Source organism: Opisthocomus hoazin, chromosome 1 (assembly GCF_030867145.1).
Source record: "Opisthocomus hoazin isolate bOpiHoa1 chromosome 1, bOpiHoa1.hap1, whole genome shotgun sequence".
Lineage (NCBI taxonomy): Eukaryota > Metazoa > Chordata > Aves > Opisthocomiformes > Opisthocomidae > Opisthocomus > Opisthocomus hoazin.
Window position 1 is genome coordinate 14,159,882 of NC_134414.1, and position 25,185 is coordinate 14,185,066.

At 42.0% G+C, this 25,185-nt stretch overlaps 1 protein-coding gene across 8 annotated transcripts in view; it reads left to right on the plus strand.

Annotated features, from left to right (window-relative positions):
* Positions 1 to 25,185, plus strand: part of FAT3 (FAT atypical cadherin 3) — a 439,942-nt gene that overhangs the window by 368,387 nt on the left and 46,370 nt on the right. For all 8 annotated transcript variants that reach the window (XM_075417267.1, XM_075417266.1, XM_075417271.1 and 5 more), the window contains 7 exons: positions 796 to 949; positions 2,433 to 2,666; positions 16,887 to 17,276; positions 19,820 to 20,034; positions 20,703 to 20,840; positions 23,498 to 23,641; positions 24,107 to 24,304. In XM_075417267.1, coding sequence (XP_075273382.1) covers positions 796 to 949; positions 2,433 to 2,666; positions 16,887 to 17,276; positions 19,820 to 20,034; positions 20,703 to 20,840; positions 23,498 to 23,641; positions 24,107 to 24,304 — 1,473 coding nt within the window. The remainder of the gene's footprint in view (positions 1 to 795; positions 950 to 2,432; positions 2,667 to 16,886; positions 17,277 to 19,819; positions 20,035 to 20,702; positions 20,841 to 23,497; positions 23,642 to 24,106; positions 24,305 to 25,185) is intronic.

The following is a 25,185-nucleotide window of genomic DNA, read 5'->3' on the forward strand; positions in this document are numbered from 1 at the left end:
ACTGGACAGCCAGTCCTCCCCTGCGGAAAAAATGTGCTTTCCTTTCACAACCACTGTGGAAATGTCTTCAGCTTAGTTTAACTTCAGCCTTCCTGAACCTGGCAGATGTCAGAAACCCAGCAGAAAAGGCAGAAGAATGTAGCTTGCTCTCGTGTTGTTGGACATGCATGCAGTGTGACCTGACCACAGCTTTCACAGCACTAGCTGTGTTTTACTCTGTGGAAAGGCAAAGTGGGGGACTGATATTGCTGCAATAGAAAGATCCATGTGAAAGAAAAGACACTATGAAATTCAGATTTCCATAATGGTACTGCTCACAAAATCTTTTGTATATACATATATATATATATATATATATACACACATCTGTATGTATATACTCATGTAATTCCTATCATTACATTAGCACGGATAGACTGCTGTCATTGCAAGCACCACTCTGGGGAATGGCAGTCTGCATATTCCTCAAACACTGCTGGTTGAGGTGATAAAAACAGTTGTCTTCATTAGCACACTCATCAAAGTTTCCATTTCATGGGTGTTGATGAAACAAAAGGAAGATAGAAAATGAGACCACATTTAACACCTAAAATGAGCCCTATTAAGAGTAATAATTTGACATCGTTTTTGCGACACCTCAAATCTTAACAGTGATTTGAATTTCTAGGAATGTGTTATGTAGAGGAAAATTGTCTTCTATATAGAAAAAAATGCACTATAGTTTAAAAAAAAAGGTTGTGTAAAGATTATAAAATACTGTTGCAGCATAGCTTAGATTTCTTTTTTTGTCTCTAGGTTGCATACACAGCACTGTTTCCTGAAGACATTCCATCAAACAAAGTAATTCTTAAAATCAATGCTAAAGATGCAGACATTGGGTCCAATGGTGACATTCGCTACTCTCTCTATGGTGCTGGGAACAATAAATTTTTCTTAGATCCAGAAAACGGTAAGATGACAACTAAATGTTTCTAAATAGCCTTCTTAATCCCCTGACATCAGTGGGTGCCAGTTTGCATAACTTGAGTTAGGTTACACTTGGTTATCAGCCAGTTGTTCCAGTTACAGCAGGCATGGATGACCACTTCTGAAGTGGTGATGGTAGCAGGGAGAGAGAGGGATGTCTTTGTTGGCCCGGTTGAATGTTATAATCAGAACAGGGCATACCGACCCTTTAGTTTTCCTGCCAGACCTCAAGTTAGGTCAGAGATGTATGGGGCACTTGTCCTGGAGTCTTTTTGGTGCAGAAGAGGGGAAGCTGCCAGCATGGTCCTCCTTCACCTTTGGACTTTGCTTCTTCCACCTTGGTCTATATATATCAGTATTTAGACCCTATAAAAACACATTACTTTTATATACGAGTTTTGTGGAAGAAAGGATATCCGTAATGAATTTTTGGGCACAGTGGAGTGCTACAAAGGTCTTGTACATTTGGCAGTTGGTCTGGAAAAAGATACCAATCTCTGCAAAGATCTAGATTTTAAGGTTGTTATGAAATAAAGCTAAATAAAATCTTTTTCCCATGAATAAAAATCCCACCGCTTTGTTATTCTTAGGAATTTGGTTTCCATAATGATAGACCAAGTCCTTCCCTGTGCAATGCCTCCTCCGCCTGCCTAGCAGGAAGCAGTGCCCGCTATTGCCGTAGTGTTACTGATGGAAGAGGAGGCATTTGGACATCTATACAGTGCGTGGGAGGGGAGGTATTGCCCTCTTCAACAATAAATTTTGTATTTAACTGCAAATTACACCCTTTACAAAATTAACCCAAAACTTGTCTTCCAACTAGTGGTGGCTGTTTGCTGATGTGGCAATGTTTTGCAGTTGTTTGTCTGTGCAGTGGGAAATGGATCTTGGGTAAAGCTCTCTCAGTCTGAATCAGCTGGCTTTTTGTTGCTGTTAGTGTTTACTGTGATACTCGTCTCTGTATAAGACTGAGAAGTCTGTTTCAACCTCGATGCCATAGGTATATATGGGAATTCAGACCTGGTTGGAGATTGCTTTGTGGGGAGAAGCGAGGGGCTTGTTGATGTTTTTTTATGACAGTACCATTAGAAAACTTTACAGTTTATTATGGGTACTGTCATCAGATTCAAGATGTGTTTCTGTGTCTAGTAGTGTATAAATCTTAAGAGTAACAATAAGACAGACTTGGAAGAACATAGTAGTGTTCACATGGGTGAGGCTGTAGGCTGCTGAAGGCCACCACGAGTGGCTTGTCCTCCCTGCAGTCATACTGGCAGCTCACTTTGTTGGGTGAAGAGTGAGAAGTGACGCTGTTGTGAGTTTTTAGTTCAGTCATTGGAATAAGCAAGGTTAAGTTTTTCTTCTCTTTCCTATTCCTGTGAAATACGTGGGTTTGAGATGCTCTATCTAGAGTTAGAGATGCTGCTACAGTAGTAATGATGGCTGCTGCTTTTAATCAATTTTAGGTGAGCTGAAATCCTTGGCCCCTCTTGACCGAGAGAAAATCCCTGCGTACCACTTGGTTGCCCGAGCTACGGATGGCGGTGGCAGGTTTTGCCAGTCAGAAATCCATCTTATTTTAGAAGATGTTAATGATAATCCACCAGTGTTTTCATCTGATCACTACACCACGTGTGTCTATGAGAATACAGCAACTAAAGCTTTGTTAACAAGAGTCCAAGCCACTGATCCTGATGTTGGTAAGTGAGTAATTCTGCAAACAGTAATTAATGTACAGGAAAACTCTGTGGGTTGGTAGAATTGCAATAAAGATTAATTTTCTATTACTGCCTTTAATCCTTCTTTCCTCCTTGTGGTTCTGCATCTTCCTCACTTTTCTCTCGTGTTTCTTTACATTGAAAGGCTCATGGCTGAGCTTGGTGTAATGATGTTACAAACAGAAGAGCATTCCAGGAGCCACAGAAGCATGTAGTCTTTTATTCTCTTGATCAAGGATGGCTGTGTTTGAGAGTAAATGATATTTTGGGGGGTAAATTCCAACTTTCTTCCTAAACTGGTTTCAGCTCCTTTCTTGAGCCACGATTTTGAATACCCATGCCTCTATTTATGCAGATAATACAGTTACGTGCCATAGGGACCTATGCCTGATTAATCACAGCTTTTCCAGAATTTTATACTGCTATAACTCCCATTTCTTCCAGCTGGTTACCTTAGCATAAAACTATTGTTGTACACTGAGTGTACATTATGAATGTTCTGGATGCTTAACTGTACATTCTTTTAAAGTGTAACAGTTTGTTATATAAGGACCTTAACCTTGAAATCTGAGCCCAATTATAAATATTTAAAGGAGATTTTTGCAAAACACGGTGGTAAAACCTGCTGAATATCTGGTAATTTTTTTTAAGGTCTTTCAATTCAGTTGAAATAAATCAGTCCCATAGTTTATTTTTCCTTCCTGTGGTTTAGGAGATGTTTTGTAAAAACTGTGGCCTGAGTAGCTCCACAGAAAAAGCAGACCTTTCATTGACTGAAAAATTACTTCATGTTAAAATCTTTTTTTCTGAAGTACGGTGCATGCTGGAAGTCTCAGTTGTTACTAAGGCTGATAATGTAAATATACAGAAATCAGTAAAGGAGCAGCAAGCATTCATTAATGTATCTATGAAGAGCTGCATTATATACCTTGGTTGAAAAATCACAATTCAAATTATGATACTGTCCTGCAGTGAAAAGCCAGTTACAACTAGTAAATTACTGAACAGTCTGGAGACCCAGTGTTGTTGTTTTCCACTGTTGTCTGAACTACCATTTTTTTCATAAGTGAGGTGACATTCAAAGAGAGGGGGGAGGCAGAAAGAATTTGAATAAAAAGTTGTCAATAAAAGTTCTTGCTAGCACTGATTTTACATAATAAGATGGTTAGCAAAGAAAAAAAAACCCAACATGAGCTAATTGCTACATATTCCTTCTGAAACTAGGTAAGTTAAAGGGAGGGATGCTTGTGATGTATGAGAAGAGGCTAAGTACTTCCTTAATGATTAGACTCAAAAATCAAAAAAGAGACTGTGTCATATGAAAGTGACTCTGGTCTCTAAAATTGGATTTTATGATAATTGCTGTTCTATTAGTCAATACTAAAATTGCCGGCTCCCTGTTTCTGCATAATGAATTAGTTCAGGTAGTGTAATGTTCCCAGCGCAGCGAAAACACATATTATTGATATTCCTGATGGGCTATGATATTCTTGTAAGGTTCTGTGGAGCATTATCCTGAAAACATCAGTGGAGCTAGTAATCATCACACAAATCAATTTTTAGCAGTCAGTAAACATCTTATGATCAGTCTTAGAATTTGCCACTGCTTCTGCTTTGGGCTATAAGGAGCCATGTACTGTAAGAACAGGAGTATCAGTATAGAGACCACTGAGACCAAAATGGTGAGAAGATAATTTCAAGGAGTAATGGCTTTAAACTAAGAGGATAGATTTAGTCTACATATAAGGAAGAAATTTTTTACAATGAGGGTTGTGAAACACTGGAACATGTTGTCCAGAGAGTTAGTGGAGGCCCCACCCCTGAGAACATTCCAGGCCAGGCTGGACAGGGCTTTGAGCAACCTGGTCTAGTTGATGATATCCCTGCTCACTGCAGCGGAGTTGGGCTAGATGACGTCTAAAGGTCCCTTCCAACCCAAAGCACTCTATGATTCTATGATTCTGTAATTAGTGGTCTGCAACTAAACACTATTTAACATGAAGTTCAACAAGGCCAAGTGCAAGGTCCTGCTCATGGGTTGGGACAATCCCAAGCACAAATACAGGCTGGGTGGAGAATGGATTGAGAGCAGCCCTGCCAAGAAGGACTTGGGGGTGTTGGTTGAGGAGAAGCTCAGCATGACCCAGAAATGTGTACTCGCAGCCCAGAAGGCCAGCCGTATCCTGGGCTGCATCAAAAGCACGGTGACCAGCACGTCAAGGGAGGGGATTCTGCCCCTCTACTCCATTCTGGTCAGACCCCACCTGGAGTCCTGCATCCAGGTCTGAAGCCCTCAGGACAGGAAAGACATGGAGCTGTTGGAGTGGCTCCAGAGGAGGCCACAAAAATGATCAGAGGTCTGGAGTGCTTCTGCTGTGAGGAAAGGCTGAGAGAGTTCGGGCTGTTCAGCGTGGAGAAGAGAAGGCTGCAGGAAGACCTTATAGCAGCCTTACAGTACCTGAAGGGGCCTACAAGAAAGCTGGAGAGGGACTTTTTACAAGGGCATGCAGTGACAGGACAAGGGGTAATGGCTTTAAGCTAAAAGAGGGTAGATTTAGATTAGATATGGGGAAGAATTTTTTTACAATGAGGGTGGTGAGACCCTGGCACAGGTTGCCCAGAGAAGCTGTGGAAGCCTTATCACTGGCAGTGTTTAAGGCCAGGTTGGACAGGGCTTTGAGCAATCCGGTCTTGTGGAATGTGTCCCTGCTCATGGTAGGGGTTTTGGAACTAGATGATCTTTAAGGTCCCTTCAAGCTCAAACTATTCTATGATTCCATGAACCTCACCATGTAGCTAGATGCCTTAAATTAAAGGATTTCTTGAAGGAAAAGAGAATAGACACATCCCTTTGTTAAAATATATTGGTAACTTTAACAGAAGATAATTCTTTTTCCCATCCTGCTTCCACTGGAAATTCTTAAAATTTCCACAAGATAATATTTCCTGCTATTTGACCACCGTCAGGTTTGGAAATGTGAAAACTAAGAAATGAAAGGCAGATGCTGATTTTACAGTTTTTTAGAGAAGTTCACAGGATTTTCCACCTGCCACTGTCTTCAAATCACAGTGCCAAATCACTCCATTCTGTTCAAATTTAAGCAGAAGAAGAGTTGGAGTGAATGCTGAAGTGTAATTATCTGAGCAAACCCATCAGACAACTGCAATATCAACCTCTTTCAAAGAAATTAGGATCATGCTAGAGCAGCAATGCTGAGAAAACATACATAGGTCTTCGTGGCAGGTATGACATTAAAAAAATAACAAACATCAGAATAAACCAGGAGCCCCGATTGCTATGTGAGCTGGAGGTGCATACCCATTTCTAGTGCTGCTCATGTTTTCTGCACTCATACAGTGCTGTGGCCTCACTTGCCGAATATGAGAATGAATGACAACGTGGTCCAAGCTCAGCAGTGCTTTAAGTGATGGTTAGCAAGTCCTGCCTAATTGCAGCTGCTTTGCCTTGCAGTGACCTCCATGCTCAGGCCCGTTTCTGTGCTGATTGATGGTGTAATCTACTGAAGGCAGAAGCACTTACTGTACTAAACATGAACAGTGCGTCATCTGTCCTTCTGCAGTCCTCTTCGTCACCAATGGGGCACTGGCAGTTCTGCATCATCCACATTTATAGTCAGTTTAGTGAATTCACTGACCTATTGATTTTTTTCTGAGTTTGTGATGAAGATGGGGTCTGAATTTTTCTCAGAATGGGAATGACCTTGTCAGCCAGCCCTGTCTTGCCTGCCACCACTGTCTTCCAGCCTCTGCTTTGTCCTCTGGTCAAAGCCATGGCTGGTATGCGCTCGTGCAGGTCGTCCCCCATTCCCTGCAGAACCAACCTATATAAATGGACTAGGTAGTCTTGGAGCCTGCACCTTGTATTGTGTGCATCCAGTGTGCAGGAAAACAAAGTCACGTAGACAGAGAAAAAATTGGCAGGAGTGGCCTTTACCTGATTGCAGGAGTTCCCTGCAGCGCGCAGACCTTCCTGCTCTGTAGTGAGGTGTCCCTGACCCCCATGGCCCTTCCCCATCCCCAGGGCCCATGCATTGCACAGGAGAAGTGATGACATGCAGCTTGCAAGCAGTCATCTGGTGCCCAGGTCGTGGTCTGAGTAGCCAAATCTAGGAGATTCAGACTGATCTGGTTCTTCCTGGAATAGCAGTCACACCTCAAACAGCAAAGGCCCACACTCGCTCACTTGCTTAGCCAGGCAGTCCTCCTTTGCCAGCTGCCCTGTTCTGTGACATAGTTTTGTCCATGCCTTGTATTTGTCTCAGTCCATGGTCCCCACTTCCCAGCAGGAATGACCCTGTGTTCCCCAACCACATTTTTGCAGCTTGTGTAAATAGCAAAGACGTCAGGAAGGCCCCTTGCTGTGGGCTGAGGGTACAGACTACGGGGTTGTGTGTGGTGACAAGTCAGAGGTGAAGCATTTTGGGCAGCCTTTCTAGAAATGTGTCTCCTGGCCTTGTAGATGCAGAGGTGTCATGCTGCAGCATTCACACAATCAAAGAATGGTTGAGGTTGGATGGGACCGCTGGAAGGTTATCTTGTCCAACTGCCCTGCTCAAGCAAGGTCACCTACAGCAAGTTTTCTAGGACTGTGTCCAGGTGGCTTTTGGATGTTTCCAAGGATGGAGATATTCCCTGAGTGCTGTGCAGAGTGGGCACCCCAGCGGCCCTCTGGGAATAACCAGAGACCTGAATTGTGGATGCAGGCAAAAGCATAACATCCTCACTGTGACCTGGGGGACAGGCAGCAAACCCTCACTGGTACCCTCTCTGACTGCCAGTTCTTCCCACGCTGGACTTAATTCGGCGAAGAAGGATTAATGGCAGATGAGATTTTGTGGAAAGAATTTGGGAAAATATTTTCCCATATCTAATAGCAGACTTAATAGCATTCAGTAATGCAACCTAGAAAAGCGATACGCAATGTGCTACTTTTTTTCAAAGCATTTTCTCACATTTGTGCATAGGATGCCTGGAGTTACAGATGTATCCCAGTGTCTGCAGGCTCATAGCCACACAGCAGAATGCAGAGTGGTCTGAGGTTTGTTCATCAGTTCTCTGTATTTTAGGCTTTGGTGTTTAGGTGGATGTGAGAGAAAAAAAGGATATTGAAAGCCTGATTCAGGGAGCCAGGATAAGACCTGAGGCTCTCCCAAAGTTTATACAGCTTTTGTTTAAATTTGGTTTTGTTTTGTAAAGTGTTGTATAGAGTTAAATATTATTTGGACCAAGATTTATGAGGCAGATTCTGTAGTTCTCTGATTAGTGCATTTGTGTTTAATGTGGAAAGCTTAACTCAATCAAGTCTCTAATCAGCCTGGTTCTCAGTGTGGGGGACCAATTATTCACTTCTTCACATGAAGTGGAAGAGCTGCAGCAGAAGGGACTCAGCCCTTCTGGTGAAGACGTTTGACCTTCTCACTATGAGACGTCTTCTCCCTAGCCCCGACCTTCTCTACCAAGAGGTACAGGGGAGCAAACTGTGGCCCTCCATCTGCCTGGCAAGCGGCTGGGGGATCTGGTGAACTGGGGAAAGGAGTGGTATTTTCCTTCAGCTTCTGATGGGAGGTTTCATCTTGGATTTCAAAGAAATTTATGACTTTCCCAGCAAGGTTTGATCTTGGTGAGTTTTGATGTTCCAAGACTTGGTTTGGCAAAAAAAACAAAACCAACACCCAAAACCCTTACCATGTGCAGGGAGGTGCATAGGAAATAAGAAATGTCTTTTCTAAGGAAGATCAGCAATATAACTTCTCCTTTAAGTTTCAATCAGTCCAGTCTGGAGTGTATCTACCTCCAGGAGGGTGGTGAAGCAAGCCTATTACATCTGTTTTTGATTCTTCTCCTCTCCTCAGGTCAATGAGAATAATGAAGAAACCATTAAAACAATAAAAATGAAATATCTATCAGAAATAATGACTGAGGAACATAGGTAGTTCTCTGGAGTTTGTCACTTGTTTGTAGAAAGTGGTATCGAAGTGCTTGTTGAGCATAGCACAGAAAAAAATCACTCTGGGTTGTTCAGCGGGTCACTACTTTCCAGAACACGTCCGTGGAAGTAACGAACACAGACTTCAACCTTATCAGTGGTGGGCTTTGCTCTCGAAGGAATTAGGGCAACTGAGTGAGTTGTGCACTCGGCTGGACCACACAACTGGGCTTGAGGAAGGGTAAAATGCTGCCAGATGAACTTGCAGAAGTGTCAGAGGGGACTGCAAGACAGTCACAACTTGATGAGAGTAGTTCTCTGAATTATGTATGACAGCAAGTAACAAAATAATAAAAATGCTGAAATAGATACTGTTTTTGGCATGCTGGCAAAGCCAGTATACAGCAAACCTCTGTTTTGCATGTTTGTTTATGTTGGGCAGGTCCCTTAGAATGGATCTAGAAACTTTTGAGGCATACGGGATCTGAAAAATACGAAAACAACGGTTGAAGCATGAATTAAAATAATAACAGACATAATAGGACAGAAGATTTACAAAAACCCAACAGCTAATAGGTAGATAACTTTGGCAATGATGCCAGCATTAGCTAGATGATACTTCTGGATATTTTCTGAGTTTTTCTAAAATAAATATAACAAAATACTTTCCAGAGGATGGCTCATTCTCTTTAAAACATACATGAAGCTTCCTATATCTTCACCCATGTCTTTGTCTCCCTGACTTTTAAAATAGTCCAAGGGTTAGTGCACTCATGCAGGATACAGAAGACATGAATAATTAATTCCTTTTTCTGCAGCTATTCAAAACAGCATTGCTTAAGCAAGGGGTTATAGTTGAAGTAGGAGGTCCTTTCCACTGTCACTGAAGCCATTTTGAAAAAGGATTTAGGAATCAGCCAGAGGAAAAATAAAAAGACGTCTAAGCATTGCTGTGTATCCTGGTGGGTGATTGGGTTCTGGGCTCTGTTCCCTAGGGCTTATTCAATGAAAAATAATAGTCTATAGCAACATGCGCATGAACCTTCTTCCTGGAGAGGTGTCCTTACCGTTAAACAGCTGTTCCACAAGGAGAGTGGGACGGCAATGCCCCGCATCCCCCAGTGGGCTAGCCAGTCTTGAGGACTCCTTACAGGTCCAAATTCACCCAGGGAGTTGTTCAGGAAAAAAACTAATTTTTGCCTTCGTAATAAAGGCAGAAGCACTTCTAGGAACGCAAAAATACAGCACACTGGGGCCATGAAAAATTGCCAAATAAAAAATAATGGTCAGACTCAGTGGAGTTTAGACTTACCTAGAGTTAGGAGGTAAACAAACAAGGTGCTTGGGGATTATGATAGAAAGCTTAGGTTTCTGCCTAAACCAGCCCTACTTCGTATTGCTTATTTTGCTTCCCATGCCTAGGCACTCAGGAGACCTAATCCTGTAAGTAGTCCATCTGTATGACCCTGTTGTTGGATCTTACAAAGGGCTTCCTTAAAGCTGCAGATAGGTAGTCAGGGGAACTTAGTCACCCAACTTGCATTAAAATAACAAGTATATGTGTATGAAGATGACTAAGAGCTAGTCTGTATTCAGGAAGCAGAAGTCATCAAACCAATCTCATTTTCTTCTGCAACATGCGAAGAGGCCATATAAAAAGAAATGGGTAGTATGGCTTAGATTTAGTGAGGCTTTTGACATTGTACTGCATGATAATTTTATAAACAAGCTAGGGAAACATGGTCTGCGTTAATCTGTTACCAGGTGAGTTTGTAACGACTGTAACACTGGAGTGAAAAGTTAAGAAAGGCACTGGGTGCAGCATTGCTCTTATTTTCATTCCTGGATGGATAAGGAGGCGTAAGGTCTGTATTGCTAGTTGTCAGAAAGCAGAACGGGGCTGCAAGTACTCTGGATTTTGTCAAAGTCATAGTTGTGGGACTTAACAGTTGGAAAAGTGGTATGGAAAAAGACAATGCAAGTCATCAAGATAAATCTGAAATCCTGTGTTTGGATAAGAATAACCAAGTGCACCAGTATTGTCTGGGTGATGGCTGACTGGGCAGCAGAGCTGCAGAGAAGCAGCTGGTTTATGGTAAATCACAGGCTGAATGTATGTTTACACTTTCATACAGATGTGAAACAGTGAATACTTTAATGAGATGGGTAAACAAGAGTAATGATGGAAAACAGAAATAGTTCTTTCTGTTTACCTGGTGTTGGCAAATCCTGACCTGAAAGGCTGTGTCTGGTTTTGGGTACAGCACTTCCAGGAAGATGTGGGCTACATGGAGGTTTACAAGAAAGTAGGTCCACAGATCTGGAAAACATGTGCTACCAGGAAATATTAAAGCGGTTGAGAGTGGGTACCAGGGAGGAGCACTGAGATGATAAAGTGTAACAGTCTTCAGATGTTAGACAAGTAGCTCTGAGAAAGGAAGTCAACCTTTGTTATTTTGTTTTTCCCCTCACATCTTTTATTATTTTTATTCAGTCTCAACAAAAAGTCAGAACGAGATTTTTAGTTGTAAGAAAAGTGAGGCACTGAGGTGTGTTACCCAAGGAGGTTATGCAAGTTCATGATGGAAGGATAGGCCTGTGTTTGGGGATAAATTGCATCCGTCCTTTCTTTGTGCAGGGATAAATTAGGTGACCCCACAAGATTCCTGCTATCTTTGTACTCTGACATTTCGGTTAATTTCTTTAGTTTTTGAGATTTCCAAGACTTGGTTAACAACATAGAGGCAAAGAACTAGACAAGGAGAATTGTATTTCTTGGATTATGTTGACCGAAAAAGCCCTGTATTTAAGCTGGATCACTGAAACCTGTATGTGTATGTGTGTTTCTGTCTGTGTGTATTTATATGCATACATACATGCATATGGTTTTATATATATATATATATATATATCTACATGTGCATTCCATTCCTTCAGGTTACCTTGTCCAGTGTTGTCAGCTCCAAAATGTAACCCTAAATCAGGTGTATCCAAAAGGGCCTTCCCACTTTAGAAAAATAATCCAGCTTATGCCAGATCAGCACAAGGAAGCAAATCACTCAGAAGCACTGATGGAAACTGCCATTCATGCAAAGTCGTGTAAGCCGGTACCCTGGGCTATATAAATCTCTGCTAGAAAAGAAAGGGAGGGCGAACTAACCATCCAGATCTCATCTTCCCACCAAAAAAGACAACACTCAACCCAGCTTGAAATGGAAACCAGAGTTTTAGACACCTGTGAAAGACAGCATAACCCTGAAAGCTGATGCCTGCCATTTTTGTCCAATATTTCCCTTCAGTAAGGGGTGGTTATCTTCATCTCTGTGCTCTGTGGCCTTGCTTTCATCGCATGGTACCATGACTCCGTTGGTGTAAAGGCCTTTGGGGTTAAGGCTATCATTTCTCCACAGAAAAGGGATAAAGCCTGTCTTGGTAGCAGTGTAATGGATTGAACTTGGCCAGCTTTTCTGCTTAAGTTGTAAAAATCACTTGAAATATCTTTCCCTATGGGGCTGTATATTCCTCTACAGTTCAGCAAGGTACTTCTGGCAAGATTTCTCTCTTTCATCTCAAAATGATGGAGTATTATAAAATCTGATTTAGTATTCATCTTGTGTCTTGTTTGCTGCTAATGAAGTTGTGGGCTTTTAACTTCCAGTGATTGGCGTTGTGGTTAACATTTGGTTAATCAGGAAAGGTCACAGGTATGTGCCAGTGTTAATAGTGACACCATGAAAGACAGAGGCAAGAGAAAAGCACAGTAGTCAGATATTGTGCTTCCAAATCACTTCTAAATTGATAAATATGTTTTTTTACAGTTCTCTTTCTGGACAGTTTTCTGTTTTACTTCCTGTTTGTTTATTTTGAATGCTTGCCATTGTTTTTCTTTACGTTTTTCTTTTCTTTTCAAAATTAAACTGAGCAGATGACGAAGTTAAGCATAATTTTCCAGAGACAAATGGGTGGGCTAGCTATACTTGGGGGAACACATTAAATAATGAGTTCAGGGTGACCAATGAAAATAGAAAGGAGAAACACACTGTGTATGGTCTTTAATACTAGTAAATTTTAGTTTGTGTGTGATGTAGTTGGCAGGTAACACCTGCTGCAGAAACTCACTGTCATATGAGGATTGCTCCTGTTGTGTCGATGCTCAGCCTTTTGATTGGTGTCGGTCTGGATCAAACTGTGTTGTAACTCCACCTTTTTCAACTGAGCTGCACCTCACATACTGTGTTTGGTTTTGGGCCTCTCAGTACAAGAAAGACATTGAGATGCTGGAGCGTGTCCAGAGAAGGGCAACGAAACTGATGAAGGGACTAGAACACAATTTCGATGAGGAGCAGCTGAGGGAACTGGGGTTGTTCAGTCTGAAGAAAAGGAGGCTCAAGGGAGACTTTATCACTCTCTACGACTACCTGAAAGGATGTTGCAGCGAGGTGGGGGTCGGTCTCTTGTCCCAAGTAGTAAGCGATACAATGAGAACAAATGGCCTCAAGTTGCACCAGGGGAGGTTTAGCATGAATATTAGGAAAAATTTTTTCACTGAAAGGGTTATCAAGCACTGGAACAGGCTACCCATGGAAGTGGCTGAGTCACCATTCCTGAAGGTATTTTAAAGACGCGTAGATGTGATGCTTAGGGACATGGTTTAGTGGTGGACTTGGGAGTGTTAGGTTTATGGATGAACTCAACAATCTTAAAGGTCCTTTCCAACCCTGAATGATTCTGTTATTCTATGAGTTAGGCAAGGAGGAATTTGATTCTCCTGAAGAGAAGTTATGTCCCTGGTGCTATTTAGAGTAGTAATGACATAGAAGATGTCATTATGTGACATTCAGTGTATGCCTCTTTCTTTTAGTTCAGAAGAAAACAATTAAAAAAGCTGTTTGAAGGGTGGCATTTGAGGTACTAAATGTCTGCATGTTGTACAAGCTCTTCAAACCAGAGATTTGGCAAAGGGCAATATTCTATCATATGCTAATACAAGTCTAAATAGAAAATGTACTTGCTTATTCCTTTATTTAAAAAATGAACTGCAATCCTCTTACAGCAATAGTAATTCCTGCAAAGCTTTCCGTGTTCAAATAGCTTATGTTCGTGATTGGCACCTTAGAAATCTGAGAAGTTTAAGTGAGTAAGTGAATAGACAAAATGCAGTTTACAAACATTAATCCCCCAACAGCTGTGGGCAAGCAGTGTGGGAGGGTTGCTTGCTTTACCGGTGCAGGAGCCATGGTGTTGGAACAGTTGTTTCCTTTCCACAGAAAATAACTCCTTTATAGTCACAGCAGAATCTACTATCACCTCCACGATAGGGATGTCCACTGGTGGACACTTCTCTCTTGGCAGATGGATTAAGCATTCTGAATTTCAGTAGAAATAACTTCCTACTTCATCTTTGCCTCATGCCCATTTTGTTTCCAGCCTCAGGTCAGGAAGTGTAGTGGATATAACTATAGCTATTGATATAACACAACACTTACTTCAAAGTGCTGTTTTTGCCACAGCTTTTCATTGAATTCATTTTCTAGCTAAGAAGCAAACGTTAAACTCCAGCCCCACAAAATACTGTGGAAGATGGTCAGCAGGCAGCTGCGATCTACAGTTCACCTTCTCTTCTGCCTCTTCATTCAGAAAAAAGCAGACTAGGCCAAGGCTCTCCTGCAGTCATGGGCACATATGCGTGGAAGGTGTGTGTTAAGGTCCCTGCTTCAGAGAAGTATTGAATTCTATGTAGAAACTGGCAGGCATCAAGAGAGCCCAGTACAGAATACTAAATAGCTTTGCAGTTGAGACTCGTGTGTAGGTTGGCTGTTCAGCTGCCTTCTGCCCCGCTACTCCGCTCTGGTCTGACCCCACCTGGATTTCTGGGTCCATCTCTGGAGCCCTCAGCACAAGAAAGACATGGAGATGTTGGAGCAGGCCCAGAGGAGGCCCATGAAGATGATCCAAGGGCTGGAGCACCTCTGCTGTGAGGAAAGGCTGAGAGAGTTGCGGCTGTTCAGCCTGGAGAAGAGAAGGCTGCGGGGAAACCTTATTGTGGCCTTCCAGTACCTGAAGGGGCCTGCAAGAAAGCTGGAGAGAGACTTTTTGCAAGGTAGTGACAGGACAGGGGGGCAATGGCTTCAAACTGAAAGAGGGTAGATTCAGACTGGATATAAGGAAGAATTTTTTTACAAGGAGGGTGGTGAGGCACTGGAACAGGTTGCCCAGAGAGGTGGTAGATGCCCCATCCCTGGGAGCATTCAAGGTCAGGTTGGATGGGACTCTGAGCAACCCAATCTAGTTGAAAATGTCCCTGCTCATTGCAGGGGGCTTGGACTAGATAGCCTTTAAAGGTCCCTTCCAATACAAACTATTCCGTGATTCACTGAATCAGGAAAAAATCCTCTTTTCCACCATCCCCAGGGATCAGATTTAATTAATAGCTCATTAATTGTTCCAGTTAGGTCTGTCTCTCTTTGTTCAGGCAGGTTTTCTAGCAGAAGGAGATCCTCCTCTGCTGGAAATGTAAACATACCTCCAGCCATTCACCCTCAAAAACTTCCGCTTTCCAGAGGGTTTTACTGCTTTCTCACTTTTGTCAGTTTGGTTGATTGTCAGCTGGCAGAGCGTTTGGATGCGTGCATAAAGACGCTAAGTGAAGAGGTGAGCGTGGTCTCCAGCAGGCTGTTGGGTATTTAGGGTCAAGGTGTTTCAACACTTCAGTCTCCGACTAGTTCATGGGCTGAGCTCAGTTCCTCATCTGTAGAACAGGAGTCACCTCCTTGGCTGCCTTGCCTGTTTTGCTGAAGGAGGGCCTCTGTGTTTTTCAGATTTGAGATGCCATGGTAAATACAGAGGTTCTGCTGTGGTTAAAAACAAGCCCATACCTTTTCCATTGCAATATTGCCATTTAAAATTTTCCTTATTTTAGAGACATTTGAATGTTTGCAATATACTCTGGTGTCTCAAGCACTGCATAAAAACTTTATTCCCTGAAGAGGCCAAATAGTAATTCCTAACGCTCTCCAAGCAGGGTCTGGCACTTTGTAGTTGCTCTAGCTTTTATGTGTGTGTGATTGAAGAAAGAGTCTCCCAGCTCCCCCTTGTGTGGATGCTCTACTCCTGCTACGTCAAGCAGAAAACAAATGTGATTTGTGCTGCTTTTGATCAGACATTTCTACAATGCTTTGCTGCTGGAAAGCAGAATAACACTGTCACAAATTTTAAATTAACAAAATATGCCTAGAAGGGATTGGTAGCTCTTGTTCATCTGATTAATGTCAGGCTTGTAAAGTCTGTTCTCCAGCAGAAAGGGCAGCAAATGCTCAAGTGAGAGATGTTAAAAACAGACTCTTCGTGTTAGTGGATCTTTGTGGTTTAGTTATAATCTCCTAGTGAAGCACTCAGGACCAAATCACAAAATCAGCCAGCATCAGGGGAGTTCAGTCAGGTTGTATCTCTGTTCACTTTTCATTAGAATTGAAATGGCTATCCCACTCTAGTGCAGCAAGCAACCAAGTCAGTACCTTCCCCTCAAGCCTTATTATCGACAACAACCTTAGCATAGATCTGCATATTCAGCTGCCAGGTAGATAGGTGTTACATATTGGGAAATACAGGCAGAATTTGAAAAATACAGGAATTCTTTTGTACACCCCAATTTTCACTCTCAAATTGGGGGAGTGGGGGACTTCCCATTCTAAAATGTCCATGTTCTGGCAGGATTTCTTTGATGCAGCTTTTGTCTAACAGGTATCATCTTATGATAATGTTTTGCTGCTCAACAGTGGAATCAAGGCAGCACAGGTAGCAAGTACATTCTGTGCCACCTGATGTATTTTTATGTGTTTATTTTTCACTTACGTACATTTCTATTCCTTCAAGATGTGCTCTGAGACATTTCCAATTTCAGCATTCTGCCTGTCTCCTCTAATTCAATTGTCAGCTTTTCTGGGCACGGACCATATCTGTATTCTATATTCAAGTTTCATTACATAGCAGCTCTGCAAAGTGATCTTTTAAAATATATCATGATGAGGGAAGGAACTTCACTTATCCACGGGGATTTGACATGTGAGAAGAGCATGTCCTGATCTCCCAAGCCTTCAGCAATACTCTACCCTCAGGCACTCCTACCTCCACGTGCTCCACCTCCACTGGAAATCATCAGTGTGATTACAGATTTTGCTTCGGGTTTCCATTGTATGGGAGGAGACTGTTGTTTTCTTTGTTTCACTTTATCATTTTCACATTTGCTTCTCTTTCAGGTGTGAACAGAAAAGTTACCTATTCCCTGGCAGACTCTGCAAATGGTTACTTCTCGGTTGACCGGTCATCAGGAATCATTATTTTGGAACATCCACTTGATAGAGAGCTTCAGTCTTCCTATAACATCAGTGTAAAGGCCTCAGATCAGAGCATTGTGCTGACCTTGTCCTCGTTTGCCACCGTTACCATTACAGTGCTGGACATAAATGACAACCCCCCTGTGTTTGAAAGAAGAGATTATCTGGTTACAGTACCCGAAGACACCTCACCTGGCACTGAGGTCCTTTCTGTTTTTGCTACAAGCCAAGACATTGGTACTAATGCTGAGATTGCCTATCTCATCAGATCAGGGAATGAGAAAGGGAAGTTCAGGATTAACTCAAGAACAGGTTTGTAAAGTGGCTTTTACTTGTAATGCAAAATGATAGCGTCAGAAAAATGTGAATGCTCTGGGTAAAGCTCTTGAACCAAAAAATTTCCAAGGACAGAGAGTTGGAGCTTGTCAATGTGAGTTAGTTGCACAGTTAAAAACCAATTTTGGGTTGGAGAGTGATGTAAATTACAGTCACACTCAGCTGCTCTGACTTGAGTAGAGAATACTTCTCTCCTTTAGTATGTTTGTTGAAGTCAATGTCAATGTGACAACTCATTAGCCAAACTGCGCAGCCCTTACAGTTATGAACACTTGCAGTTTCCCTGCTTACCATCTGAGTAAAGCCTCAACAGTCTGGACCTGAGCAAGCATCAGACAGTGCTCTCAGGACCAAACAGCTGGCAGTCTCAACATGCCAGGCGGTGACTGCCATTTGTACAACGGTATGTATCTTTACTGACTTCAGTTGCTCCTGATTTGTGTTGTCTGACAGTTGACTTCAGCTGTAGTTCAGGGTTGGTTTTTTTGGCTTCCCATCACAAATATTAAAAACATGCTGCTGCTTCATTTTAAGAAATACTAAGAAAAGCTGCCTTATTTGGTCCAAATGGTTCGCTTTCTTTGAATTTCCTTAGTGGGATATATTCTTTATCCTTATTGAGGTTTTAATTCAGCAATAGTAAGCTATGATTATTCTGTGCTTCCTGTAGTGGATCCCCTTATTCTTATAATGTTCAGGATGACCAGTACAAATCTGCCACCAGAGCTTCAGAGCAGAACAAACTTGATTTTGAAAGCTGAAGGTAACACTTGTTTGAGTGCAGCTGTAATAACCAGTAACCTGGAAAATCTCAGAATGATGCATTGTATCATTTATATTACTGTGTGCAAAAATCTCTCTCCACTCTGCAGAGGCCACTGCCTTACATGTAAGGGACTTAACATAATTGCGTGTTGTCTGTTATCTTCATAATGTTGATTAGTGCTAACAAAATTTAAACATAAATATGCCTAGACGGCAATACTTAACTTCACATTTGACAATGAAGCCAAGGAGATAAATCAATAAAAACCCATAATGAAGCTTAATCACACAGTGAAAAAAAAACCCACTATTTATTATTCATTAATGTGTGACAGCTCCATTATTATCGGTTTAGAGGCAGGAGCTCAGTTTCCATACAGCCGGGTGCTGATATAGCATGCCTGATCAGGGCTTGAAAAATAATGTCCTTCACACCGTTTATCAGTGGGAACTCTGCGCTAGCCACTTGGAAGCTTCTCTTCAGGCCTTCTGCTTGCAGCAAGTCATGCTGAAAGGTAGGATTCATTTGGAGAGAGCCCAGACGAGATTAAGAAGAATGATACGAGGTCTATAAAATGTGGCTTACCAGGAAAGACTGAAGGAATTGAGGCGATTTAAGCTAGAAAAGAGAATACGTGCTGTTAGTATTCAAGCTTATAGAAAGTACCTGTGAAGAGGAGGGGAATAAACTGTTCTCCATGCCCGCTCATGAGAGAAGAAGTTGTGAATGACCTTAAACTGCATTTGGATTATTTTGGTTAAATGATGGGAAGAAATTCCTCACGGTAATGATTACTAAGTACTCAAATACATTTCCTAAGAAGGTTAGAAAACTGATGTTGTTAGAGGTTTATAAGAACATTAGAGACAAGTACCTTCAAGAATGATTAGGTTTAGCTGACCTGTGTTGGGCAGCAGTTGGACCATTAAGGCGCATACATCGTTGCTCCTGATGGGTCTACGTTGAAAAGGATTTAGCTTGCCAAGGTTAAGCATTTGCTTTTAAGCCTTTCCTGCCATGCCCAGTATTACCTCCTTCAAGTCATCACTAGTAATCCATGCACAGCCCACTCCCCTTTGCTTGATCAGGTTATGGAAAACAAGTGGAGGGCTTGCATAAATAACATTTTTGTCCTAGAAGGGCTCTGGGGGCACGGAGTGAATCAAGTTACAGAGAATCTTAGTTTTCGTTGTGTGATGAGGGAACCCAAAATTTTTAAACCTAGTTGAGTGGGGAAGTCCCTGTTTAATAACAGAAATGATAGACAACTGATTTCTCAGAGGTATTCATACCCCATTCATTTGTATTTTATTCATGAGAAGTTAATGACATGGGAGTGAATTTGTGTTGATTTGACAGGGCTGATTTCCAAAGTCAGCATCCAGTTCTCCCACAGGCTCTGTGCATGAGCCCAGGCAAATGGGTGGATATGGCCCCTACTTCTCAGTCTGTGGTATTGGTATAATAAAAACTATTTTTGTGAGAAACCATTCATTGCTTCATGCCTTGTGAAGGTGCTTTCTGCAGAGGCAACCCAGGTGTAATTGGCATCATTCTGTAATCAGACAACAGCAGTAGAAACCTTACCAATTATTTTTATTGGACTGGGCACTGTTACAGTTAGAACAACGTATTTTCTGTGTGTGCCATGGTGATAAAAAGCACGCTGTGCTCTTTACTAAAGTCAAATCCCTTAGTCCATAGCATTATTTGTTTTTTGCTGGCTTTTGACATTCCCTCCCTTGCTTCAAAGGAGCGATTTCCATTTTTGAAGCTTTGGATTATGAGTCGTGTAAGGATTTCTACTTAGTAGTGGAAGCAAAAGATGGAGGTTCTCCAGCTCTGAGCGCCGTTACGACTGTGAACGTAAATGTGACAGATGTTAATGACAACGCACCAAAATTCAGCCAGGTGGTCTACAGCGCGGTCATCAGTGAGGATGCGGCCATCGGCGATTCGGTGATAATGGTGAGAGAGGCTATGGGCAGCATCTGGGTGGGATGAAGCCCTCTGCTACATGACCTTTAGTAAAATGCTGCTGCACTAGGTAACAATGGTAACTACTGCATCCTAGTCACCCAAGCTATTCTCTAGCCAATAGTCTGCATCTGCTACTGCTTTCTAGGCTGCTGCCAGTTTTCTCCAAAAAAGAAAGCAGCACCGACTGTTTCATTTTAACCCTGATATGCTGTCAAAGAGCAACAGCATGTTTAAGGCATTGCATTTCATGAGTCAGCTAGTATGAACTGGGGTTTTTTTGAAAGGCAGAACTCAGATTTTCTGTGAAACTCACAGTATTTGTATCATGTAGTATTTGTATCTGTTCGGTCTGGCATGCAGTGTGCCATACTCAAGCCTCACAATGCTCTCATGTTGGAACTGTGGATGCAGAAAGAAAGTGTTACATGGAGTATTAAGATTAAAATATTACATATGTTTTAAGGATAGAATTTTGAAAAGGTCCAAGGGAAGCCTTCTGTCAAAACTGACTGGCTTGATGCTGCAAAGGTATGCAGTTCTGGTGTAACGACTCTGACAGAATGTGAAGCCTTACTTTTTGGGGTGTTAAGTAATTAATGTAGCATACAGATGGCTTAATATCCGTTTTGCTAATTTTCACTCTTCTCTCAAAAAAGTTGATAGCAGAAGATCTGGACAGTCCTTCCAATGGACAGATTCATTTTTCCATAGTGAATGGGGATCGAGACAATGAATTTTCGGTTGATCCTGTTTTGGGACTTGTGAAGGTTAAGAAGAAATTGGATAGAGAAAGGGTAAGACATGTGGGACTTCTTAACTTGCAATGACTTACATGTGTGTATTCATTTCAACTCTGCTGCTAGCTTGTTTCGAAGAAGCTGCTTTTATTCTCTGCAACAGTCAGCCTAAGATGCTCCAACAGGTCTTTCTAATGCTGTTCCACTTCTTGGGAACAGTGGGTTCCACTATACCCCAATCCTATCCCCAATCCCATCTACACGCGAGCTGCTCTGCTAGTGTTCCCATCCTGCACTGACACAGCAGCTGAGGCCAATTTGGGGAAAGAAGTAACCCTGGATTTCTCCTGTGGTGCTCCGGCAGTTGTCGCTGTGTTAAAGAGCTGCCTCCGCTCTCCTGTGCGTGCAAGCACACACAGGCAGCGGTGTGTGCAACGGCGTGATTGCAGTGAACTCCAGACTGTGACACCGAGCTGAGACCTCAGCCATTAATTAGCGCTCTGCAAAACATGTCACTGGGGAGGTGATGTTATAAAGTGGCCAGGCTGTACCAAAAGTGAAAGAGTGCTTCATTAAACAGATTCTGCTGCTTTGCTTGCTCACTAAATTACTCATTCAGGGTGATTTATCACCATTTTTCCATAGCTAGCAATTAGCAGCTTTTGGAAAAAAAACAAATAAATGCAGTTGCTCGTGCAGGGCAGGAGAGTGCTACATGGCTTCAAAAGTCTTGCAACACATAAATCCATGCCTCCTGCCTCTGAGCAAGGCATCCGCTAAACTGGGGAAGCTGATTGCTGTCCCAGGAATATGAACTCAGCTGGAAAAGCTCATTACTGGAAGGAAGGCTACTGCTTAAAACAGTACTTGCTATACTGTCACAAAGGTAGGATTGAATTATCAGTGTTTGGTGGCAGAATGACTTTACCACAGACTGTCGAGGACAGGACAGTAGCAAAGTCTGTGCATCTTACAACTTTTCTGTAATATATTTCTCTTAAATGGCACAGGCTTAATTTCTTACTATGATTTTATTTAATTTCTGAAGTGTAAACATGTACATCTGCATTCAGGTACACACATTGACCCTCACCAGCATATGCATGGTTAATACCAGCTCTGTTAGATATGTGTTTTCCAGAGTTTCCCTCAGTTAAAATACGCGGTGGTATTGTCTTTTTCGTGTTTCCTTGGCGTATTTCCTAGACACAGGTGTTTCTGACCTCTTCAGGGAAAATGATACATGATGCCCCATCTGCTGTAGATCCCCAAAGGCAGTGCTGACTCCTAGGTTTCAGTGGTTTAAGGAAACACAGTTCCAGAACTGTAATCACATAGAAACCATGACTTTTGCCATCTACCTTTCTGGGATACATAGAAATGAAAGCAAACACTCACAAAGTTTGGGAAAGACCCCACAATACTGTCAAGCTTGACTTTTAGCTAGCAATAGAAATTACAGCTCAAATGGGGGAAAAAATTCTTGAATTGTCTGCCTCTGTTTCTTGACTTTCCATAGTTCAGGATTCTTCCTCCCCCCTCTGCCACTGTGCCCCCACAAAATCAGTCTTTCTCCTCCCTACACCCCCAAAATGATGTTTATCTTTGGCTTGGTCTCGCATCCCAGGAGACCCGCCTTGTTTCATACACTTAGCTTGTACTCCTCCCTCCTACCCAAATGGCTTTTATTTTACAAACATCTTAGGATTTCCTTCCACCCCACAAAAGCAACTTTAACATTACTTTGTTCCCCTCTGCAGAGGCATGTTTTTCTCCTTTCCAGCCCCGCACCAAGAGACTGGAGCGGGATATTTTATCTGGCACTCATTTTGCTCTTTGCTCACTCCCCCGTAGAAGGATTCATGGGCAGAGGTGTCAGCAGCTTTCCCTGGGGAGCGTGGAGTGATATACAGTAAAAAGCAGTTGCAAGACGTAAGGAGGATGACATAAGGATGCAGTTTCATAAAACCAAACTGTCATCCATAAGCTGTGCGTAGACAGAGCTTTTGCAAATTGTCACATACACTCACACCTCGTGCACGGGCACATATTTGTGTAGAGGGCCCAGGGGTGATGCACTGAACTGCCCACACTGTGCTGAGTAGTTTGTGTCTGTTGTGAACAAGTAGGCTCAAAAAAACCTGTATCTTCTACTGAATGGTGTATAATACCCTGTTGCTACAGAGACTGTTGTCCCTAGTAGTCCCAAATGTTTTCCAGTGTGTTTAAGGCAACTGCCTGTGAACTTTTTCTTCGTTCCCCATCACCATGTTAGAAACACTGTGTGTCAAACTGAGGTTGGTTCTAATAAGCAATTTATATAATGTCCTGGAAACCAACCGTAAGATAAATAGAATGAGGTCACATATCTCAGCTGACACTTAGGAGACCTGAAAGTGTTAGCTGCAGCAGTAATGGCTGAGTTTGGATATTATCCATCGTTTATTTTATGTCTGCCCCTTTGTTTCAGGAATGCATCATATGATACAGTTATTTTAGTATAGTGAAGCTGTTACGTTTATTCATAGGCTTATAAAACAGAAGTTGGGACCGAGTGTGGCAATAAACAGTATAGTGTTTTACTAAGGGCAGGGAAGGTAATGAGGCCAAACAGCTTTCCTTAGAATATGGTAGATGGCACACTGGATGTAAAGAACATGAGTTAAAATTTAGGACCGGTTTCACAATGATTTAATGTTTTCACTTTTTTGCAGATATCTGGTTATTCATTAGTTGTCCAGGCAAGAGACAGCGGCACGCCTCCTTTGTCTTCATCTGTGACGGTCAATGTGGACATTTCCGATGTGAACGATAATAGCCCTGTATTTACTCCAGCTAATTATACAGCTGTAATTCAAGTAAGTTTATCCTGCACATCCAAAACTTCTCTGACTTCTAAAACACAAAAGCATTTGGCTTCAGTTAAGTAGCTTTTGATGATTTAACTGCCAGAGATGTATCAAGTGATCTTATTTAAAGGAAAGTATAAACATGTCTGTCTTAACTCGTCAGTAAGTTTCTGTTTGGTGAGGCTCTTTAACCTCAGCATCTGTTACACATTTTACCATTGATCCTTGTTGCACCAGCAACTGTGCTCTGCCTCAATATGTCTGAGCTGGGATGAGGTGCACACCTCCATCCCTGCCACTGGTACGTGGGCTGGTCCATGGGTGCAAGCAGTGCCAAATAAATACTGCTTGTGAAATGTCGTCTTGGGCAAAGAGCATTCAGTTGAATATTCTCGATAGCAAAGTGCGGTATTTTATGATTGTGATATGTATAATTTTAATCCTTTTCTTTATACGCTGTGTATATGTGTAAAGGAAAATAAACCAGTGGGCACAAGCATTTTGCAGCTGGTAGTGACAGACAAAGACTCTTTTCACAATGGCCCCCCTTTTACCTTCACCATCCTCACTGGAAATGAAGAGGAGGAGTTTACGCTGGACCCTCATGGCATCTTGAGATCCGCAGTCATCTTCAAGCACATGGTTGCAACCGAATATGTGCTGTGCGTGCAGGTATGGCTTGACTTTTTTTTGCACAGAAACAAAAATCGTTGTACTGGTAGGTCATCATACATTGCCTGTATGAATTAGTTTTAATTGATTGTATTCTATGAGTAAATACCATGCGTTCCGGTTTCCAAGTGCACAATATGGTATATTTCCTTTGATGTCCTTAAATCTAGTTTCATATAAATATAAATAGGTAGCCAGCCACCTTTCCAATTTCCTCTGCATGAAATGGATTTTCTGAGCAGCGGACGTTATGATTTAAGATTTTCATCTTTTTTTTTTTTTCTGTAGCTAAGCGAGGAAAATAAGCAAAAATACATTATATACATATAAATACTCCACAGAACGAGTGACAGCAAAATATTGTTCTAGGAGGGAAAATCACTTCTGCTTTTAAGTCATAAATTTAATCATGAATTTTTGGAAGCCTACCAAGAATTCATGAAATCACATTTCCAAGGTCAACTTAGCTTTTAAAGAATGTGAAAATAAGACATGTAATAGAAGTCCAGCTCAAACTTAGCTTTAGAGTCATTGTTGAGGAACTTTGTAACCAGGGTAATTCTGATTACAAAAAACTGTAAAGCCAGAAGTAATTTGTCTGCATTTCTCAGGCCTGCCAAAGAAAAAGTAGTAGCGTTCAGTAAATATGTAAGTCTAGGGAATGCACAACACCTCTTCATTGAAATGGGACATGCCTGGACAAGGTCCTGTGCAGTCTGCTGTAGGTGACCCTGCTTCGGCAGGAGGGTTGGACTAGATGACCCACAGAGGTCCCTTCCAACCCCTACTATTCTGTGATTCTGTGATTCTGTGATTCTGTAAACTAAGCCTAAGTGCAGGCTTCCTCCACTTGCTTTACTGGTCTTGATTTCTCTAATTAC